We start from the raw sequence: 19,691 nt of genomic DNA, 5'->3' as shown, positions 1-19,691 counted from the left end.
GACATAGAAACACAAACAAAAATCACACCTTCTTAGCACTACAGCTCCAGCAGTGAGTATTATTGCCACTAGTATGAATTACAGATCAAGGTTATCAACAATGCATTCCAGAAAATAGCTGAAGGAAAGGTGCAAAGTATTTGAAATGTTGCCTCCCAGAAAAACTTCTAATTTCAGTTTACATAGGTGATATATTACAGTGCCAATTCCCTGAATAGTCACATCTCATGCTCTACTGCCACTTATAAGAAAAAAAGCTATCAGTAGTTCATTTGCCACAACGAATCAAAAAGGTTTCTGCAGGCACAGCCGCTGCAGCCACTGTCACAGCAGAAGAGAGAACTCTGAGTTCATTCACTGAACTTGCTGTCTCACCAAAGAAGTCACTTCATATATGGCATGCTGGTACTTTTCTGAGGCTGCTTTAAACTCAGCCAGGTGCTTCTCATAGCTTCTCACAGCTGTCAGAAGCTGGTTCCTTTCCACAGCTCCCAGGATGGCATGGAGAATCATTTCAATGCCAAGCCCAAGAATGGTAACGCTAATCCCCCCAAGAACAGATGCCCCAATCTGTGCGAGGAGACCGATGAGCTTGCTCACAGTGAGAGTTAAAAGATTGCAGCCAAGAAGTTTAATAGCTACCATGCCAGCTGTTGAAGTCGCTTCTCCAAAAATAATGGAAAAAACTTTATGGGCTATTGCAATTTTCTCCAGCTCAGGTTCTTTGATGTCATACAGCTTCTGGTACAGCACAGGCTCGAGCTTTTCCTTCATGTCACTATCAATCTTCTGTACTTGGTGCTGAATCTCACTCATCACTTGAATGATAATGTCACAGTTTTCTTTGACAGTACTGCTCTCTCTCATCTGAATGTGGGTAATGGTACAGCCCAGGTGTTCATTCAGCACTCCAACCAGCTCGTTTGTTGCATGGAAGTTTGCGGACATGCAGTTAAGCAATTCCTGGTGCAGAAGAATCAATTCTTGCTTTCTCTTGGGATTATCTGGGTAGAGGAGGTCACTCAAAGCCATTCTTCAAAAATAGGCTACTTCAAGAGAGAAAAGAAATCTCTTACTTTGTTCAACACCTGTAACCATAGCCCTTAAAGAGCAGTGAAATGTCCTTTTTCTCTGCCTCACTGGTTCTTTCTATACTCAGCAGGTCAAATCCCAAGGCATAGCTTGTAAATCTAGAAATCTCAATTCTTGGTTTGGATCTTTAGCCAAATGATTGGAAAAGGACCTTACAAGACATTGAGGATACTCAGAGCAACAAATACAGCTAACAAATATGTAACTATCAGATTGATAAAATTAACATGGATCATTCTTCACCTAGGAAACTGAAGATGGTAGAAGCTGAACTAGTTCACTAAAAATATGGAACAATCTCACGTAATCAGCAAAATCTAAAATAAGCTGTGGAAATGAAAGGCCTTTTCTAGGCACAGTTTTGTATCAGCCTATTTTGTTCAGCTTAGTGGCATCTGATTTTTCAGCAACTATGTTTATGCGAGGAGTGGACAGTTTGTATCACCATCAGGGTGTTTTATGCCAGTGTAGCTTTTTTCTTCTCACATTCCAGAGTAAATGTTGCTATATAAGTCTATGTGCTTATATTAATAAACTTACCCTTGGGAATTCATAGAGAACTGTAAAATTATCTATAATGAACCTATCCTAGCCTATGTCACCTTACACACATCTCCCAGTGTATTTCCATCCCTGATATCTAGCCCTTGTTCCCTCATTGTTTATTCACCTCCTTAATGCTGCAATCAATTCCCCATAGTCTTTTCACTCACAAATGTCAAACCATTGCAGACAGCCCATGATGTTCAGTATGCTGTGTAAGCTCCATGAGGTGCACCTATGCCATCAGGCTGTCTGTGACAGCAGAGTGCCTTGGAGTAGGATGCACCAGCTTGCAGGGAGAGTCCCACTTGAGGAGCCCCACTCCCTCCATACCCAGGGTGTCCCGTGTGGAGCCAGTGTCTGCACTGAGCTCCTAGGACATGACTGAGCAGAATCTGGCCCTCCCTTATCACTGTACAGACCAGAGCACAAAATATAACTCCCCTCAAACCCTTGTGAGGTTTTAATCCTTATGGTCACCATTCTTCTCTGAACTGTTGCTAATTTGCCAGCAGAAGAGCATATTGAATACCTTTTTCTTCATAACCTGCATGCCAACAGAGTCCAAAGTGACCAGTTACCAGTGATCATGGAGCTGCTCCTTAACACTAAGGTTCCCTCATCAACACAGTGCCACTCCCCTTTAACCCATTACCAGCTGCAAAGTAAAACTGCTTTAGTATGATTTTGACTTAAATGCAAAAGTCTTACTTTACAACAGGGACAAACTATGAATGAGTAGGATGACTCATTTCTTTGTCGGTACTTTTGTGTTCTCAGCTTTCTTATTGCAAATCTGGGCCACTTTTATGCAGTGCTTTGCATTTTTCCAAGATAAACCTCTTCTTGCCGCTGGTGCCTACATATCACAGTTAAAGCTACAAATAGTTATGTGTAGGGGGCTAACTAGATTTTTCTTCTTGAAAGGATACCTTTCTGCCATTTTGGTCCTTTGTAGTTCTTGCACTATCTGCTAACTGTAAATCACCTGACACTGACCCAGCTGTATTTTACTAAACACACCCTCCCCCACTAGGTCACTGTAGAAAACCAGAACGATTTCAACAGTCCTCTGCCAACGTTTAGTCCCAGTGTTGAAACACAAACCAGCCTGAAGATAATTTTTTCCACAATATTTTGTACAATACCACACACTTCTTTGAGCCACTTACCTTGCAGTTCTGTCAAGAGAATACACTCTTTAACACATCTTTTTCTTCAAGCTGTAGGAAGCAAAGTACATATACAGTAAAGGTCTGTGATTTTCAGGAAATATAAAGCCATATCAATGCAAGGTGTGCTTTCATATCATTCCTGCCTCAGGGATGTCACTCTGACTCAGTGTGATATTAGAACCTTTCTATTCCAGTGGTGTTTTGCTGTAAGGTCATTTGTTTTCCTCTATTTTTCAAAATGTTTTAGTAGGAATAGCACTTCAACAAACATTTTATGTACTAGTCAGGTGTGGAGGAGACTTTTAGTGTCTCTTCTTTATGTATGATTATTTCGACTTCTTATAACTGCCCCAGATTTTATGTATCTTAATGCTAAAATTACTTCTTACTCTTCACATTATCACTTCTGCTGGTTTTTACATTTTCTTTCTGTATTTCTGACTATTTGTCTAGCTCCAGGGAGATTTTCTCCAGAAACTTTTCTAGTTAAACATTTAGACTGCCTACCTGATTTTGTCTGAGTGCTCCTGCAATCGGCTGAAATGTGTATGGGACAGTGACTTCAGCCTCTTTCCCCTGTGTTCATCTGGTGTTTTCCAGCAGCATGTGATGAGTTAGGGATCTGTAGGCTGGGCTTCAGCTGCATCCTGTAGCCTGCCTGCTTGTCATTCATTCTATTGTGTGATGTTTACCCAGATTCATTTAATTTCCTTCCTCCTTTCCCCTTCCTTCCAATTTAACCAGTATTCAGTTTATTTAATGCTAGTCCTCAATTGTTAGATCCTCCAAAGGCCTTCTGTTCCTGAAGAGAATGGGTACAGCACAAATCCCTCCTGCCTGCAACAAGAAGGACCATCACAGGTACATTTCAGCCATGGCTGAAAGGGGATGATATTACTTGCTGTTCTCAGAACATAAAATGTGTAGGACAGGACTTTTCATTCAAATAGAGATAGGGTTAAATTTTTTTCTGGGATTTAAATTTCTATTGTTTATAGACATAAACATTAATGCTTGCAGCTGTTCCTTGAAATAATGAATTTTTGCAATGGCTGGTTTGGTACACATGTGAATTATGGAAGAAAAGTTGAGGACAAGAAAGTGTCCCTCTGAGTATCAGAACTTCTTATGGACTATGCTGATATTGTGGAAATTCTGCAAAAACATGAGACATCAAGTACCACAGAAGGCAGCTCCTCCCTGAGCAAAACATCACAACAACTCAGACTTGGCTCTTTACCCTCCTCTTCATTTTGTGTTTTGCTACAGCCTATCCTTCAAGATTACAGATCCATAAGGAAAAGCTTGAAAATAGCAGCTGTCTACTTAGAGGGAGCTTTCAGGGTGATGAAGCCACCTTGTGAAGGTTCCAAACCTTTGTTAAAATGGTTTGGATCTGCATCCTGACAATAACAATTAAGCAGAAATAAATGTGCTGGTATGTCAGAAAACTGTCTTGATTCTTGTAATTCTTACACAGAAAAGAGTTTAGGCATGTTTGAACACACAAGAGGTATCTGCAGCTGCTGCTTCTAAAATTTTCACTCTTTTTTTAAATCTAGGCTTAATATCTTTGAGAATTTATGGGTCACAATCAACTTCTGACAACTTATTATTTGAAGTCACTGGGAAATCAAGAGCAACAAGAAAATAACATGAAATATGGATAGAAAACAAGATAATAGGAAAATGGTTCTGTATTAAATCTGGTTTAGATGTCTGGGTGAGCATGTCAGGGGATTTCAGGCACAGTAGTTCAGTTTCACAAATGTTGCTAGGTTTTAGGTTATTAGATGATGTCCTCTGTGTAGCAGGATGCTCTGCCTTGGAATGGGATAAAACAACTTGATAAATGCCCTGTTTGCAAAACGATCAGTGGTAAATGGAGAAGGAGGCATCATGCTGGTTTTGGTGTTGGAGTGATACTGAAACCAGTCTGATTCATCAACCCCAAAGTTAAACATCCTGAGGGTGAGATGAAGATATGGCAAAACTGGTAAAGGAACAAACAAATGGTACTACTGATAACTTACCCAAAGCTGAAACAGCAGGCCTGGAGACATCTGACTGACAGTCTATCATTTTACTACTATAAAAGCCCAGTCCCAAATTTTAAGGGTAGAGTCTTCTAACATACCTCTTCTTGGAGAGTATGTGTGAAGATTCCGCCCTTGATTGGGGATGCCCCTCAAGGTTACTCCTTGAGGCTGAGTGAAAGAGATTTGCCCACAGTCCTTGGTATGAGTGAGTAACATCAATCTCTACTTAATAATTGGTTTTGCTAGCTTTAATACAGTTGCTTTAACTTTGCTTCAATATTGCTTTATAGTGCACTATATTACAATAGTATATAGGCAGGTAAATAAATTTCAGTCACATCCAATACCCATGAAGACAGCAGTAGGGGTCCACAGATTCTCCTTCATTTCAGCATAAAATGAGCAGCATGTATTTATTAGCCACCAGAGAATACAGCATCTGCTTCATTTATTCAAAAGGAATGTTAAAATCGAACAAGCTGAAGACAGGCCTGACAAGTCTTGTGATCCTCTGCTGCTAAGTTCATGTCTCAAGGCAGCTTCATGCTTCTGTTCCCCATGTGTGAAATGCAGACAGTCAGCCTGAGATGAGGGTTTTGGTATTGGTGCATAGAGTCATGCAGCTGGGAAAAACCACTATGCTGCAGCCACAGACTCTACTGTCCCCTGGGGCCCAGCACTCAAAGGCTGCAGAGTTACCCACTTGGCTTTACCACCATGGTGCCTTTCACATCCCACAGACAGACTCTTTCTCACTAAAAATAAAGGTACTAAGAGATGTATGAAGAGTCCAAAGTCCTGTGTGTCTTTCCTGAATGCCTAAGGGAAAAGCTACCTATAGTGAAGGGCCTTTAGAAAGGCCACAGATAACTTCTCTCCTACCTGAATGGGTCCAAGGAATGTCTGTTTTGATGAACCAGACTGATTGTTGCAGTCTCACCTGGAGAGCTGCGGCTGAAAGCAAAAGGAGGGTTGCACCTTCTGCAACAACAGGAACTCCAGAGACTGGATCCTTGTGAATTCTTCTTGCCTGCTATTCATGGGTATATATCCAGATGCAGGCAGAGAATCAGCAACTGTGGGCCAAGTACATGGAAACCCCAATCACACTAAGAAGAATGGTAGAGTCAAGGGCAGTGGAACCACTGTTCCTGCTTCTTGAAGCTGAAAAAAAAGAAGAAATGAGACCATTCATTTAGACTTCTTTTGGCTGCCTAAAGCTTTTTGCATTTTCTAACAGAACCTTTGCACAGAAAAGCCATTGTTTCAAATCTATCAGCTACTTTGGCTTGGATCGAGGCATAAACTCTAATTCCTGAACAATTGTTTCAAGCTCAAAGATTGCATTGACACACTGTTGTCCAAAGAGACAAAAGCAAGAGTTCTGGACTGGTGGTGGGCTAACAGAAAGACAGGGATGTGGAACAGGCCCAGTGAGGTCTTCCAGCACACAGTTATCTCTATAGTCAGGAAACTCTGTGTGTTCTTTGCCAAAGGATACTCTTTCTCCCTTCTGTCTCGAGAGAAAGATCACTGCTTAAGCAACAATAGTTTTTAGTTTTGTTTACACTTAGCTTGCCAGAGATAAGTGTAGTAGTAGTAGTAGCAGCTTGCCAGAGTAGTAGTGGACCAAAGACTAGAATAGTCCTGAGGCCTGAAGTGTAGCAGCCTTGCAAGCCACAGCACAAATATCTGCGTTCAACCTGCTGGCAAATCTCACCTACCCTTGCAAGAAGAACAGTGGGAGCCCAAATGTATGAGTCCTATAACATTTTTGCAAAGGCATATGGGATAAATGGATGCTGCAAGGAACCTTGACACCTGCTGTGTGTCAGGTAGATTAATTTTTAGTGAGTTGTGGGCTTCTCCCAGGTTTTGCAATGAACAGGTAAGGTCATGTGGCTTTTTGCCATGTGGCTCTTATGGGCAAACACAGTGGGCAAGCTGCAGATTTGGCCTTGAATGTGACCCTGTGTAGGTGCAGCTGGTGAGAACTACCTGGAGTAGTGAAGACCAGACTGTCCTGCATCCCCCTGCATGAGGGGCTGTATACAATACCTTCCACCAGCTGGCAGTGGTACTTACTGTAGTTGCCCACAGAGTGCACATGCAGCCAGTTACTCTGCAGTGTCCGAAAGAAGATTTTGACAAGAAATACCTTGTAAAGGGGAATGAGTCCTTCCTTCTCAGATATGTAATAAGAAAAGCCTTGTGTAGCTGCTCCCAGGCAAGTGGTCAGTGTGAACAAAATTTCATTCCCAAATTTCTGGGCTTCAATCTGGAGACGGGAGGTGGAAGTGAAATGGCCAAATTGCACTCTGCTGCCCACTGTGGCCTCGATACTTATGTCTTTTACACCTCTGTGCACTCGGTAGCACTTAGGTTTCCCTGTGGTTTTATTGATGCTCTGCCATTCCTTCATTATCTGGACAGCAGTTGTTAGGTAAAAGTGAAAGTATTTGAAATTGAAGTTGTGCCTGTAGTGCTCTGGAGAGCTTCCTGCTGTAGATGTAGCCAAGTTCAGCTAAGAGTGCAGGCAAGAGTTCATGGTGTAAGTCATGAGGACTATGGCATGGCTGTCATGCATCTCCCTCAGGAGACCTACGGGGCTCTTTAACAAAGCCTCCTGAACCTTCTTCCAGAGACTCAAATAGTCCTTGTTAGCAGCTATTTCCTTTTGGAAATAGTCTCCTTCCTCCAGTTCTTCTATCATCTGCTCTCTGCACCCAAGATACTGACCATCAAAGGAATGAAGAGCCATATCCATCAGAATGTGGGACACAGCCTGCAACAATAAAGCAAATGAAGATTGGCATCAGAAGTTCATTTGGTTTGTCTCAGTGAGGCCAGATGTACGTGTCACGTAAATAAACATTAAACACATAAGTAAGGATATACACAACTGGGTGCTATAAAAGGAAACAACCTCTAATATAGTCTGCCGATGAAATGACATGCTAATTATGTTTCTAGTATTTCTAATTAATAAAATCCTTGTGTAATAAGATCTAAGAAACTATGTGACTTATAGCATTGCTCTTTTTGCTTTATGAGGTTAATCAAAAACTGTAGTAAGCTGACAGTTGAATTCTACAAGCAGTCACTTTATCTCAAACATTCACCCCAGACACATAACCAAACTGATACCTTTTTAGCCTCTGAAGTTATACTTTCCCATAAACTCTACAGGGACTCAGTTTATTTCTCCATGATACTGTAATTGCTTTGAGGGAAAGCTAAAAGGCAGCCACAAAAAAATCAAGCAATATTGTCGCTGTCCTGTCCAACAACATATTGATTTTGTCACAGCCTCAGCTGAGACAGTCTGGAAAAGGAAAGGAACCATTCCATGAGATCTACTCGCAAACATACTCTAGGAAACCATCTGGCTCCAAATGAGAGGAAATTTCCAACCAAGTAGTTAAAAGGAATTAAGGCAGGTAAGAAATGGAACAGAGGAACTGAAAGCAGAAAAATTAAAATTTAACCCAAAGCTTCTTAAAGAACCTGTTTCAAATGGGGGAAAAAATTAAAAGTTTATTTCAGTGGGATAAGAAATTTCACCATTCAAAATAAAGAACAATATTTACCCCTTTTACCAGTATTTGTGAGGAGATCAGCAACAGGAGGCTGCCCAGTGGCACCAGCTTCATTGAGTCCACCCAAGACACTGTAAGAAACATTTTATACAAGAAGAGGTCATTTCCATGTTTCTTTCCCTTTTTTCTTGAACTGGAAAATCCTGCAGTTTGTAAGTTCCTCTCAGGTTTTGGTGACTATTCTTCAACAAAAGATTATTCACCAGATTCTTACAGCAACTCAGAAGTCATTAATTGATCCAAACAGACAATTTGCTGGTACAAGTGTGCCCACAATCCATAAGGAAGGGTCTGGTTGCACCAACTCCATCTGGTGTAGGTGCCCATCATCTTGACAGTTCTTTTAATTCCAGGGTATCAGGTGTTCTTGTTCTTGCAAAAAGGAATAAAATCCTGGCTTGGGAGAAGTCTAAGGCAGTTTGCCCCTGAGGAGTGATGTGTCAAGATGAGTACTCCCTGCTCAAGAGCCTTTTAAATAAGTTGGCTCTGGTAACACCAACACAGAAATGCAGGATAGGTTGGGATTCCTTGGGATTCCATCTGTCCTCCTTCTCCTCCTTATCACCTCGTGGTTTCTAATCATGTGCTGCCAATCCCACCCTTACACCACTGCGGAGTGGCACCTTGTTGGACTGTTTACATTGGATGCGTGCAAAATGACTGTGTAAATGCAGATTCTGTACTGGGACAAACCCCTCTCTAGCAGCTGCTTTCCAGACACCCCTCCAAATAACAGCAGTGAGTTACTCATCTGCAAAGCCCCATGGCCTCTGATAACTCATTTGCATGGGAAAAGAGACGAGATGCTGCTGACAATGTCTGCAGCCACTGGTGACCTGGGAAGTTGGCATGAAGGATGATACAAAGTGATAGATGCAGCCTACCTACATCTCCTTCTTCGAACTTCTCTATTATATTCAACAGTATTTCAGAAAGTGGTTGTTTGATTGCTGAAAATTAGTTCACACGAGGACTTACGAATTTATTCAGGGGCATCTCTGCTTTTATTTGTGTGGACATAAACCAGACCTGAACTGAAACAGGCCCCTTTGGGAGATTGACAATCAGGATAAACAGCCCTGCTAAAATCTCAGTTTGGCTGCATAGAATCCAGTTGCAGATTATGTCCCTGGTTTTCCATTCTAACCTCTTAGTGCATGTTCAGTGTGAAGGGAATCAGGAAGAAAGCCCACTGAGTTTGCATTTTCAAATGCTTCAAAAGCAAGGTAGTGTATTATCAAATACAATAAATACAATTGCCATACGGTGGCAGCAGAGGATTTGTAGCAGTTATTAGAGCTGCATTATCCGAGCGAAAATCAAATTCCTCCATTTCAGACAGTAAACTTGTAACATGATCAGATCCCCAAAGGTCTTAATGACTTCAGCCCATGTAGAGATCTGGTGACACAGGACAGACAACATGATGGAGACCTCCAGGTGCAATTTGCCTGAAAAAAAAAGATGTACTGGAAGGGAGTTTTGCTGTGAGCAGTGAAGCTCCATCAGTTTGTGCCAATAGAGGAACCAGTCACAGGTGTTTGACCAAGACATGAGATATTTATGAACTGTCATCTCCTTGGCCAAGATCAGCATAGCTGGTACAAACCATATCAGCTTGCCAAACAAGAGATGTCCACGCTGACATTGGCAGGCATCTATGGACTTGTCCTGTGCCCTTACTTCAGGCCAAGGTCTTTCAGAAAAATGCTGAACTAGGTAGATGGTCAATGGGGAAAATCCTGGCCATCCTCTCCCTTTGTGTCACAGAGAGCTGCAATTATGACCTGAATTTTGATGTGGTCACTTCTGATTCACACTGGGGTGCAGGACGGGAGAAGGAAGCCTCATGCACTGGGTTCCTGCTTCCCACAGTTCACAAGAGCAGGCTGTATTTTCCAGGCCTCTCTTTAACCACAGGTAAAGGTTGTAACAGACAAACAGAGAAAAGCAGCACCCCAATCCATCTTTACATAAGTGGTATTTATTGCAATTAGCATTTGAGGATGGTTGCACCAGCTTACATGTAACCAGAGAAATTTATTCTCTGTCAGTCACCTCCTGTCCTTGGCAGTGTGATCTGCCTCTCAGGGAAGGAAAGCAGGCAGAGCATATTAAGAGAGGCTGTGCAGAAAGTTGCTAAGGTATTATATTAACACCAGAGGACAGAATGGAGTAGTGCAGAGAGAAGACAATATGTATATAAACACACACACATTTTATATCTATTTTAGCTACAAGCTGTCTTGAATAAACTAAACACCAACCCAACTTCAATCTGAACTGATTTTATTTTTGTTTATTTAATAATGTTTATTGCTTTCTTTTTCCTTCTTTTTTTTTTTCTTTTAGCAGTTTAGACACTTTTAGTTACAAGCATAAATGCCAAAGCATCAGAGAGGAACAATTTTTTTGGTTGTTCTGCTTGGGTATATTCAGTTTCACCAGAAAGTACTTGTAACAAAAACAAAAAGAGATTTCCAAATTACTTTTTACAGGCAGTCACTAAATGCAGATTACAAAAAGGAAGGACTCATCTAAAAGGACTCCTTAGACATGCCTGTCGGGAATTATCTGTTGTTGCTATACAGGCAAATTTTGTGACAGAATAATTAAAAGAGTGTAGCAGAACCTGATTTATGGCTAAGCAATACTATTTCTACACTTATATCTTTACAAAATGGTCCTACTATGATGCATATTTAGTGTAATTATACTACACCAAAATACTGAACTTTGCTAGTCCTCCTAACCAGGAGCCAGCTGGTTTTACTTCTTCCCAGCAAGCATCTCAGGATCAGATCCATCACATTTACACACATTATGACATTATTTTCCTAGAATCCTACCGCATTTTGCAGAAGAGGATGAGAGATCTAGTTGTGTTTCTAAGGCATGCAATGATTTTCTTGAGACCAACCACCATTTTTTCACCTATTGTGTCCTAGGGATTCAGATGGAAGGAGGTAAGACAGCATCTTCTGGTGAAGCTCATAATGCCACAGAAGATGACAGAAGAGAGATCTTTTTGATGCCAGGAAGAAAGCTAATGCAAGTTCAACAAGTGGGATAATTATTCCCTTGATGTTCCAGTTGGCTAGGGAGAAAATGAAGAAAGATGCCAGTCTAGATGTTTTCCTTCCCTCCTTCCCACGCACAACTTCTTTCTGCTGAGGCGTTCAGAGTGTGCCAAGCCAAATGACCTTCCCATCCTTAGTATCTCCCAAAAAAACGGTTGTAGGCCAAGGAAAATCCTATTTGGTCAGAGAGATAGTCACAGGGGGGATAGTTTTCACAGCGCTCGTGCATCTGCTCCATTGGGCTTTTATAATACTCAAAGTACCTGGGGTAGACAAAGACAGAAATGCCATTCTGCAGATTGAATCGATGCAGTTGGAGAGGGTTCACACCCCTGACACTGACACAGTCATAGAATCATAGAATTTTAGGAGTTGGAATGGATCTTACAGATCATCTAGTCCCAGCCCACCCTGCCATGGGCAGGGACACCTCCTCACTAGACCATGTGAACGCAAAACAAATGATTCCCCAGGGTTCCCCAACAGGACACTGTTCATGCTGAGTTAAACATCTTCTTACATGGGGTTAGACTACTTGATCAATGCTGGGAAGAAATGGGTTTGAACCCAATTTAAAGCAACTGCTTTTGTGGTTTTATCAGCAAAGGAGACCACAGAAACAGTTATTGTTTGCATTTTTTTTGTCTTCAACTCCATTCCCCAACTACCCAGGAATATTTTTGTTGTTGTTGCTGCTTTTTTTTTTAAATTATGCATTTATTTCATTGTTTCCTGCTTACCTTTGTTTCTGCCCAGTTTCTGCTCACTTTCCCACCAGATCCTATTTCCCTTTACTTTAAGCACTCTTCTCTCATTATCGTCACTTCTGTGGTAGACAGCAACAGGCTAAGCAAGCCTAAATCTTTTAGTCTCAGCTATACACTCCAGATGCCCTTCTCAGAGCCTCTTATAGGTTTGGTTAATCTTTCCTGAAGACTGTACACACCACTACAGGAGTCCACCAGTACCGCATTAATTTTTACTTTATTTCTGGATTGGAAATACCCTGTTGTATGTTGTTGAATCCATATTTCTGGACTAACCTTACCTCATGATCAAATATAAATACACCAGGATGTCTGTCTACCTCTGTCTTCCTCATTAATGCTTACAGCAGAAGCTACAAGGCACCACCTATAAGTGAGTAGTCGGTACTGACTATACAGTTGCTCCTACTGAATTTCACCTTGATTTTTAATCACCACAGGTTTCAACATCAGTCACTTTCTCTGCTACAATACTCTGATCCTCCCCTCTACAGATGAGGCCTCCCAATCTTCTGTTGTCTAAAATCAACATTATCCTTCCAGTCCAAAGATGGATTGAATAAAAATTCTTTTTGCACAGGCCTACATGAGAGACTAGCTTAACAACCTCTTCCAAGAAATATGTGAAGAACATTCTTGTGTTACCTCAGATTTCTCAAATAACTAGGATTGCTCCAAATCTTTGTGCTTAGGATTTCTGCACAAGTTGATGTATGATCTCCAGCTTCAGGAAGAATAGCAATCTGATCTAGCCTCATTCCTGCAACAGAGCTGTGCTTCCTTTGTAGGGAGCCAGAGGCAATTACCAAGGCTCTGTTCATTATCCTGGAAACTGTTTCTGATAACCCTGTAGGTTAGAGGAACTTCTACCTTGTATCCTGCTGCTCTCATGACCAGCCCGGACAGTTAGTGCTGTCTTTCTCCCTAGAAGGAATACTAGAGTCCAGATAAGAACTCTCTAAAGGATATTAATGAAATAAGAACTCTTTATCCATCACTGTCTCCTACAGCCTTTTTGCTTCAACAGAGGAAGGTAATAACATAGATGTACAACAAAATAATGCCTCGTCATGTCATATTGCCTCCCCACTCCCTCCTCAGAACAGGTCCAGCATCCAGCTCTCAGCCCAACTCCTGAGTTGTTACCGTTCATACAAGCTGGATCTCTTCTGCCTCTTCACAAAGGCATTGGCAACTTCTTTTTTAATCTTAATGCCTACCAAGAGAGAACACAGCAGGTTAGAGATGCAGGGCCATGGTCTATGAAACACAGAGACTAGTCTAACCTCTGAAAATGGAAAGTGGACTCTCTTCACAAGCTGCCTAAGATGCTCACAGCTGTCAGAAACCACCACCTTTCCCTGAACACTTTACTTTTTTTTCTCTTCCCCAGTCTGTGTTTGTATTGGCTCACTGGAAAAATACCAGCTTTCATGCTTCTCAGCAGCAATGTTGTCCTTTAAAATGTAAGAAAGGAGAGGCATGGGAGAATGAAAGGGATTTTCCATACAGATTTCTGCCAGGATCAGCTTGCTGCAAAAGCTGTGAACATCTTAGGTGTGCAAATACACATGTCCCAAGGGACCTGACAGGAGGGACTGCAGCCCACAGAAGCAGCCAAGGAAGGTCTTTTCTTTCCGGGTTCCCATTTTGTGGGATTTGGCAAAGATGTCACAGCCTATTGCCATGGGCAGGTTGTGCTTTCTTAACAGTCTAGGGGTGCAGCAGTCACTTTGAATAGGTTTCTGAAGCCAGCTCAGAGTAGACAGACAGGCCATGTTGCTCCACCAACACAATCCTGTTTCACAGAAGGAAGATGTATTTTGCTGCTAACAGCCTGCAGAACTTGCCTGGGGACTGCTCAAGGGTTGTGGAGATGCAGGCTACAGCACTAGCAGATCTGGAGCAATGCTAGGCTGTTGGTGCAGGGACAGTGACCTCCTTCGTGTCACCTCTTCCCATGGCTGTGAAAGGCAGCTCCTCTCTTTGCTGCACGTCCTCCTGCACCTCAGGGGCTGCAGCACTGAGGGAGCAAAAAGGGAGCAGCTAGAGGGACTCAGCATGGTTCATGTTCAGCCCTTGAATCTATCAAAGGGGAGAAAAGCAGAGATGAAGGAGAATGGAGCCTCATCATCATCAGTCAAAATTATATATATACTCACTGTCAGCACTGTGAGATCCTGGGGGTTCTTTAGGATCTGGAAGACAGATAGACAGACAGACAGGAGTCTGCTTATGAGCCCTCCTCTGCTGCGCTCTGTAACTGAATCCCATCACCGACTGACTGGCTTCAGCTCCCCCCACTTACCTAGAAGGTCTGTTTCACCTAAAAAGGGTTTTATTAACACCCACCATTTAGAGATAGACTTCACCACCACAGCAAAATTCATCCATTATGTCTGGATATGTTTCATTTCAACTTCCTCTGAGACAGGTTAAATGACACAATAAACGTATAACCACTGTGGAAGCTGGAAGAAGACCTTTCTCCTTCTCCCTTCCCACCCTTGCTAAGAGTAGGGACAACTAGAGCTAGAGGACCATTTGAGCAAACCCCCAAATTTGAACAGAACTTGAATCTAGCTTAGCATCTCCACTACCTTTTGAAAGAGATATTTCCTTAACCATGAGGAAAAATCACAAGCCATTGATAAAGAAGTAAAATAGGCCCAAAAATTGGCAGCAACTCTGTCCTCACAGCTTTCTGGCTCAGGGTTGAGGTACCCGTCTTGCTAGCACTCCTAAGAGCAATTTACACATGATACGTCTGTGTGCAATCCTAATCTTAATCCTTAATGTCCCCTGCAAACATCTAAGGAAAGCATCGTCTGAGAGCTCCTTAAGCTTAGCTCTCACACACTGCCGTATTTCACAGGTTTCTTCTTCCACTATTTCACCACACTTTTTTCAACAGTCTCAGTTCCACACAAGTGACCAGGAACTTGGCACAAGTGTGCTTATGGGTAGAAAGAGGACTTTAGAGATCAGAAAAGAATAAAATCCAAAAAAAAAAAAAAAAAACAAAACCAAACAAAAAAAAACAAACAAAAAAAAAAAACCCTGTGTGAAGTTCTATTTTTAAGAAATGTATGCATCACTTCGATGAAAAAAAATTTTTTTAATTAGGAGTTCTGGCATATATTAGGCAATTCTGCCAAATTAGGCATTCTGGAATATAATGATGACTGAAAAGAAAAGAAGATATATATACTCAAGAGAGGAAAAGTGAGAAACAGACTGACAGAAGGAAAGCACTGATCAAACAAAATATATTTGCCGGTATGCAATCACGACACATCAATGCCAAGGACTGAAGAAAATTTAATTCTGAATGAGTTAATACAGGAAAACACAGAGCTCTCTCCTGATCCGGTTCTCCTTTCCTGATGTAAAGGGAAAACACACATTTTTCACATCTTTCCCCTATCTCCTCTCTCTTCATCACCTATATACCTGCCACTACATTACTATCACTTCATCATGCAGACACCATTCCTAAATCACCATTCCTAAATCACCTTCAAATGTGATCGCTCATTTCAATGGGACAATTCCTTGTTTTTTAACCAGGAATAGGAAGGTATTTTTCCCTCCACAAGTCCTCCACATCCCACATTTCCCTGCAGGAGAAAGCTTGACTTGGTGCCTGTCTCTGTGATCCTACAGCACTCCAAGGCTGTCAAGGCACAAAAATCCCTCTCCCTGTAGCCCACACAAATCTGCCTGGAGCTCAGCCTTCTAACTCAAAAATGAGCGTCCAGCATAACTTTGCCAGCTCACCTAAACAATAAACCAGTTTAATTCTTATGCATATTAAAATATTCAAATTCTCTGCCGCAATTCAACATACAACTGGCTTGGGGGGTGGGGGATGGGGGGGTGGAGAGGTGTTGACCAGTGGAATAAAGCGCCCGGCAAAAGATGGGACTCTGTTCCCAAGTCTCATATGTGACTCTGTCTGTGCAACAGAGATCTGAAGTTGTGCAATGGCTGGTGATGCACCTCCTCTCCCCCAAAGCTGTGTCTCTCTCCCAGACTCAAGGGAGGTTGGCTGCAAACTGCAGGGTTGAGCAGCACTCCAACAGCTTTCCTAGGAAGATGTCCCCTTACCTTTCTCACAACAGCAGAGCACTGCCAGGGCCAAAGTCATAATCAGCAGTGCCAGCAGACTCCTCATGTCTTCTTTGGCTGTGCTAGTCTCCCTAAATTCAGAGCTTTCCTGGAGGTTACTGAAGTTCTCCGGGGCTTGCTTTTAGGCAGCAGTTTATATCCCGTGATTGCTTGGAGAGATCAGGGATCTGGCTTGTGTTTCTATGTCTGCACTCCAAAACTAAGACTGTCCTTTGGGCCAGGAGATACTGAATCCTGGCAATCATTTTGACATCCATCTCAGGACTCGGGGCATTTCCAGAAGATTTTATCTGAGGTTTTGAATGAGACTGTTGAAGAAAAACACCTGGATAAAAAAAATAATTTTTCTTATAAACTTGAAAGTCATTCAGTCATGCTGGAAAGCCAGCACACCCTGAAGTAGAGCAGTTCTTCTCATGTGATGGGTGTCTCTCATGTGAAGTCTCTCAAATAAGACTGAACCCAATGGTGACCTGTTACCCCCACCCCACCCTGATCCATTCCCCTGAAGGCAAAGAAACCCATAAAACACTTCACATAGGGCAAACACAGTAGGGTTTTAGACAGTTTCACCAAACTACTGTGGAGAGATGAGATTTTTATACTGTTAGGAACTTTGGAAGTTAGTTTGAGGGAGGGACTTTCTTTTTTCCTCCTGAAAATCTTCAGGACTTCAGTGGCTATAGTTACTTGGCACATCAAGAGCCCTGCATGGGCTCTTCTGCAGCCCATCTACCAATAACCCCATACTCCACAAACCCACCATCCAAGTTCCCAAAGCCATGTCCCACAAAGAGCATAGGGATCATAATCTTCCTTCACCTTACATCCAGTACACCTCAGCCCCATGTGCAGGGAACATGTCCAAGGGTTACAGAACTAAAGTTTAAATGGCTCCCAAGGGCATTAGAGATTTTGCCAATACTTAGAAACACTGACTTTTATCTTAGAGAAATTTCAGGATTAAAAACAAAAGAAAAAACATTTTAACATTTCTACAGTCCAGGAAAGCTGAATATATATACCAAGAACTTCTGGAAAAAGTTGTTGCATTTATATATTTCAGCAAAAGAGTAACAGTTTAAAAATAAATACCTAAAAATAATAGATATTCTAGGAAAGTTATGCTTGAGCTAAAGTAAATAAATAAATAAACAAACAAACAATTCTAGCAATCCAAACAGCTTTATTTATCCTTCTAACTTTTCCCAAGCTTTCTAACCAGCATGTTAGTCTCTCAAGCATGCTTGGTTGCTGCCTACGCTAATGAAATCCCTCAGAAACCTCTGGTATTATTCATTATTTATAGTGGTAAACTAGGGGTTGGAATTGGGAGATATTTCTGGACACAGACTCAGACAGCACTAGAGCTGTGCCTTCTGTTTTGGTAGCGTCACAGTGTCAGACTTGTTGATTTTAGGGTATGCAAGTTTGCTTTGGATGGTGATTATAAAATTCATCTGCTTGGGAATATGCAGAACAAGTGTGGATGCAAATATACCTAATCCATATGGGATTATTTTCCTTAAACTCATTTATTGGACAAAACTTCAGCAACTTTCAGGGTGGAGTTTCCTATCAGAAGTGTTTTCAATAAACATATTTCTTTCCAAAGGTTCAGTTTCAAAGCTGACAAAGCTTTGAGGCACCTTTTGGAAGAAGATGCATGTTTCCATTGTGGCAGATAGATTTGGCTCTAGACTTAATTTCACAGATTAGCCAACAATTTGATACTTTATACCTCATAGCCTTTGATGGCATGCAATGAATCTTTCCCACTTCTATAACTTATAGGTGCCTGTGTAAGCCTGGAGATGTGAAAGTTGAAACCATTTGTGCTGATCTAAAATAGATGCTATGTCTCCTACACACCACACACCAAGGAGAGTCTCAGCTGCTGTGGCTGCTGACCAGCCCAGAGCAGCATTGAATTCTTGGGCATGTCAGCACTGGTGCCTGTTGGCCTGAGGACAGGCTCTGCAAGGTGCCCTGCTGATGGTGGTGGTGACAACCCAAACGCAGTCATGCTCACTCCTCGATGATCCAGAAGGTGCACAGCAACCTGTGCACAGGGCGAAGCCACATCTTGGTTCCAAATTATTTGTGAAGAGTAAAATTAAATTGTTCCAGGTGAACAAAGTTGGGGTCCAAACACTGGGTTTCTTTTATTTGTTTATTTACCACCAGGAGGCTCTCTCCACCTTTGGGCTCTGCAGCTGCCAGACTCATTCCAAGTAGAAATGAGGGTTTGGAAAGGCAATTGCAAACGGAAATATGAGTTCAGTCTGGACCAAGCGCTCCTTTCTACAGGAGCACTTTACATCAGGATCTGAAGGTAGCTGGATAAACAAGAGGCAATCTACAGTCTTTTACTGTCACTTGCTCTCACCCTAACCTTGTTCGTAAGGTTCAGTAGGTGCCTTCTGAAATTTGTTTCCCCAACTGTGGAAAGACATTATAGATGTAATTTTCTAAAAGGGCATTTTACTCTGTCTTCTGAACACCACACTATTTTAAGATGTCTTAAGACTGGGAGCTGAAATTTGCCAGTGACCTCTGGAAGAAGCCTCTTTTAGACCCTGGAGCAAAAACATTGCAGATCCTTTGAAACCTGTATGATTGCAAGGCAGGGATTTTTTCCCATAACTTGCACCAGATTCTATGGTAAACAAACTCAGCTTCTTCATGGAAAATTGCACACCCCCTTCCAAAATAGTGTGACTCATGAGAAGATAGTATCAAACCAGCGATTTATTGTGTAGTAAACACCCACATCCTGAACTCTCTCTGATCTCTGCTACAACAGCTTGGCACTAATTAACACAGTGTAGGAATCCATGGCTACATAGGAGAGAAGCAACAGGCAGGATAACATACAAGGACACAAGCAACTGAATATGTTTCAGAGCCATTGCATTTTGGGGGAGGATACCCTGGACTCCAGGCCCCAGGGTGGGAACAGTAATCCTTTACTTAGCCCTCCTCCTTCCAAAATAGTGCTTGTAAGCAGCAGCATAGCCATGCTGAAATGCGTACAGTTCACAAGGGTAGTAGTCCTCACAGATCTCCCTCTGACGTTCCTGGGGTGCCTTATGACGCTCCCTGATCCTGTAGAAGTAGGAGAGATGGGGGATAAGTGCTGGCATCTCAAATACCTGTCTACTGCCCTTTCCTGCCCCACAACCTCCCCCCACCCAGGATTAAGGGTCCATCACTAGAGTCCATCATCCAGCTCAAAGATCTTAGCACACCAGTTTCTGTGTTT

At 42.1% G+C, this 19,691-nt stretch overlaps 4 protein-coding genes across 4 annotated transcripts in view; all 4 read right to left on the bottom strand.

The window, feature by feature from the left end:
• Positions 1-354: 354 nt before the first annotated feature.
• On the bottom strand, positions 355-1,032 carry SMCO3 (single-pass membrane protein with coiled-coil domains 3). The gene has a single exon (XM_009076323.1). The coding sequence runs from the start codon at positions 1,030-1,032 to the stop codon at positions 355-357; it is 678 nt and encodes a 225-aa protein (XP_009074571.1).
• Positions 1,033-5,918: 4,886 nt separating this feature from the next.
• Positions 5,919-8,514, bottom strand: ART4 (ADP-ribosyltransferase 4 (Dombrock blood group)). Its single transcript, XM_009076325.1, is given in 3 exon segments — positions 5,919-6,013; positions 6,908-7,634; positions 8,449-8,514. Coding segments are annotated over 3 exon segments (876 nt in total). The 5' UTR covers positions 8,503-8,514.
• A 3,147-nt stretch (positions 8,515-11,661) lies between these two features.
• Positions 11,662-16,472, bottom strand: BGLAP (bone gamma-carboxyglutamate (gla) protein). The gene is made up of 4 exons (XM_009076322.1): positions 16,406-16,472; positions 14,458-14,493; positions 13,442-13,511; positions 11,662-11,791 (listed from the first exon to the last, which is right to left on the bottom strand). The coding sequence occupies exons 1-4, from the start codon at positions 16,470-16,472 to the stop codon at positions 11,662-11,664; spliced, it is 303 nt and encodes a 100-aa protein (XP_009074570.1).
• A 2,685-nt stretch (positions 16,473-19,157) lies between these two features.
• MGP (matrix Gla protein) overlaps positions 19,158-19,691 on the bottom strand; it is a 4,793-nt gene continuing 4,259 nt past the window's right edge. The window contains exon 5 of the mRNA XM_009076321.1: positions 19,158-19,534. Coding sequence (XP_009074569.1) covers positions 19,396-19,534 — 139 coding nt within the window. The 3' untranslated portion in view covers positions 19,158-19,395. The remainder of the gene's footprint in view (positions 19,535-19,691) is intronic.

The sequence above is a fragment of the Acanthisitta chloris genome, unplaced genomic scaffold, assembly GCF_000695815.1.
Source record: "Acanthisitta chloris isolate BGI_N310 unplaced genomic scaffold, ASM69581v1 scaffold28746, whole genome shotgun sequence".
In the NCBI taxonomy this organism is placed as follows: domain Eukaryota; kingdom Metazoa; phylum Chordata; class Aves; order Passeriformes; family Acanthisittidae; genus Acanthisitta; species Acanthisitta chloris.
This window is presented reverse-complemented; position numbering and strand designations above follow the sequence as displayed.

Coding starts and splice junctions, on each gene's coding strand:
- SMCO3 (XM_009076323.1), bottom strand. CDS start 1,032: ATGGCTTTGAGTGACCTCCTCTACCCAGATAATCCCAAGAGAAAGCAA.
- BGLAP (XM_009076322.1), bottom strand. CDS start 16,472: ATGAGGAGTCTGCTGGCACTGCTGATTATGACTTTGGCCCTGGCAGTG. Junction 13,512..14,457: donor AGGATCTCACAGTGCTGACA/GTGAGTATATAT, acceptor CTCTCTTGGTAG/GCATTAAGATTAAAAAAGAA. Junction 11,792..13,441: donor AGATCCAGCTTGTATGAACG/GTAACAACTCAG, acceptor TGTCTACCCCAG/GTACTTTGAGTATTATAAAA.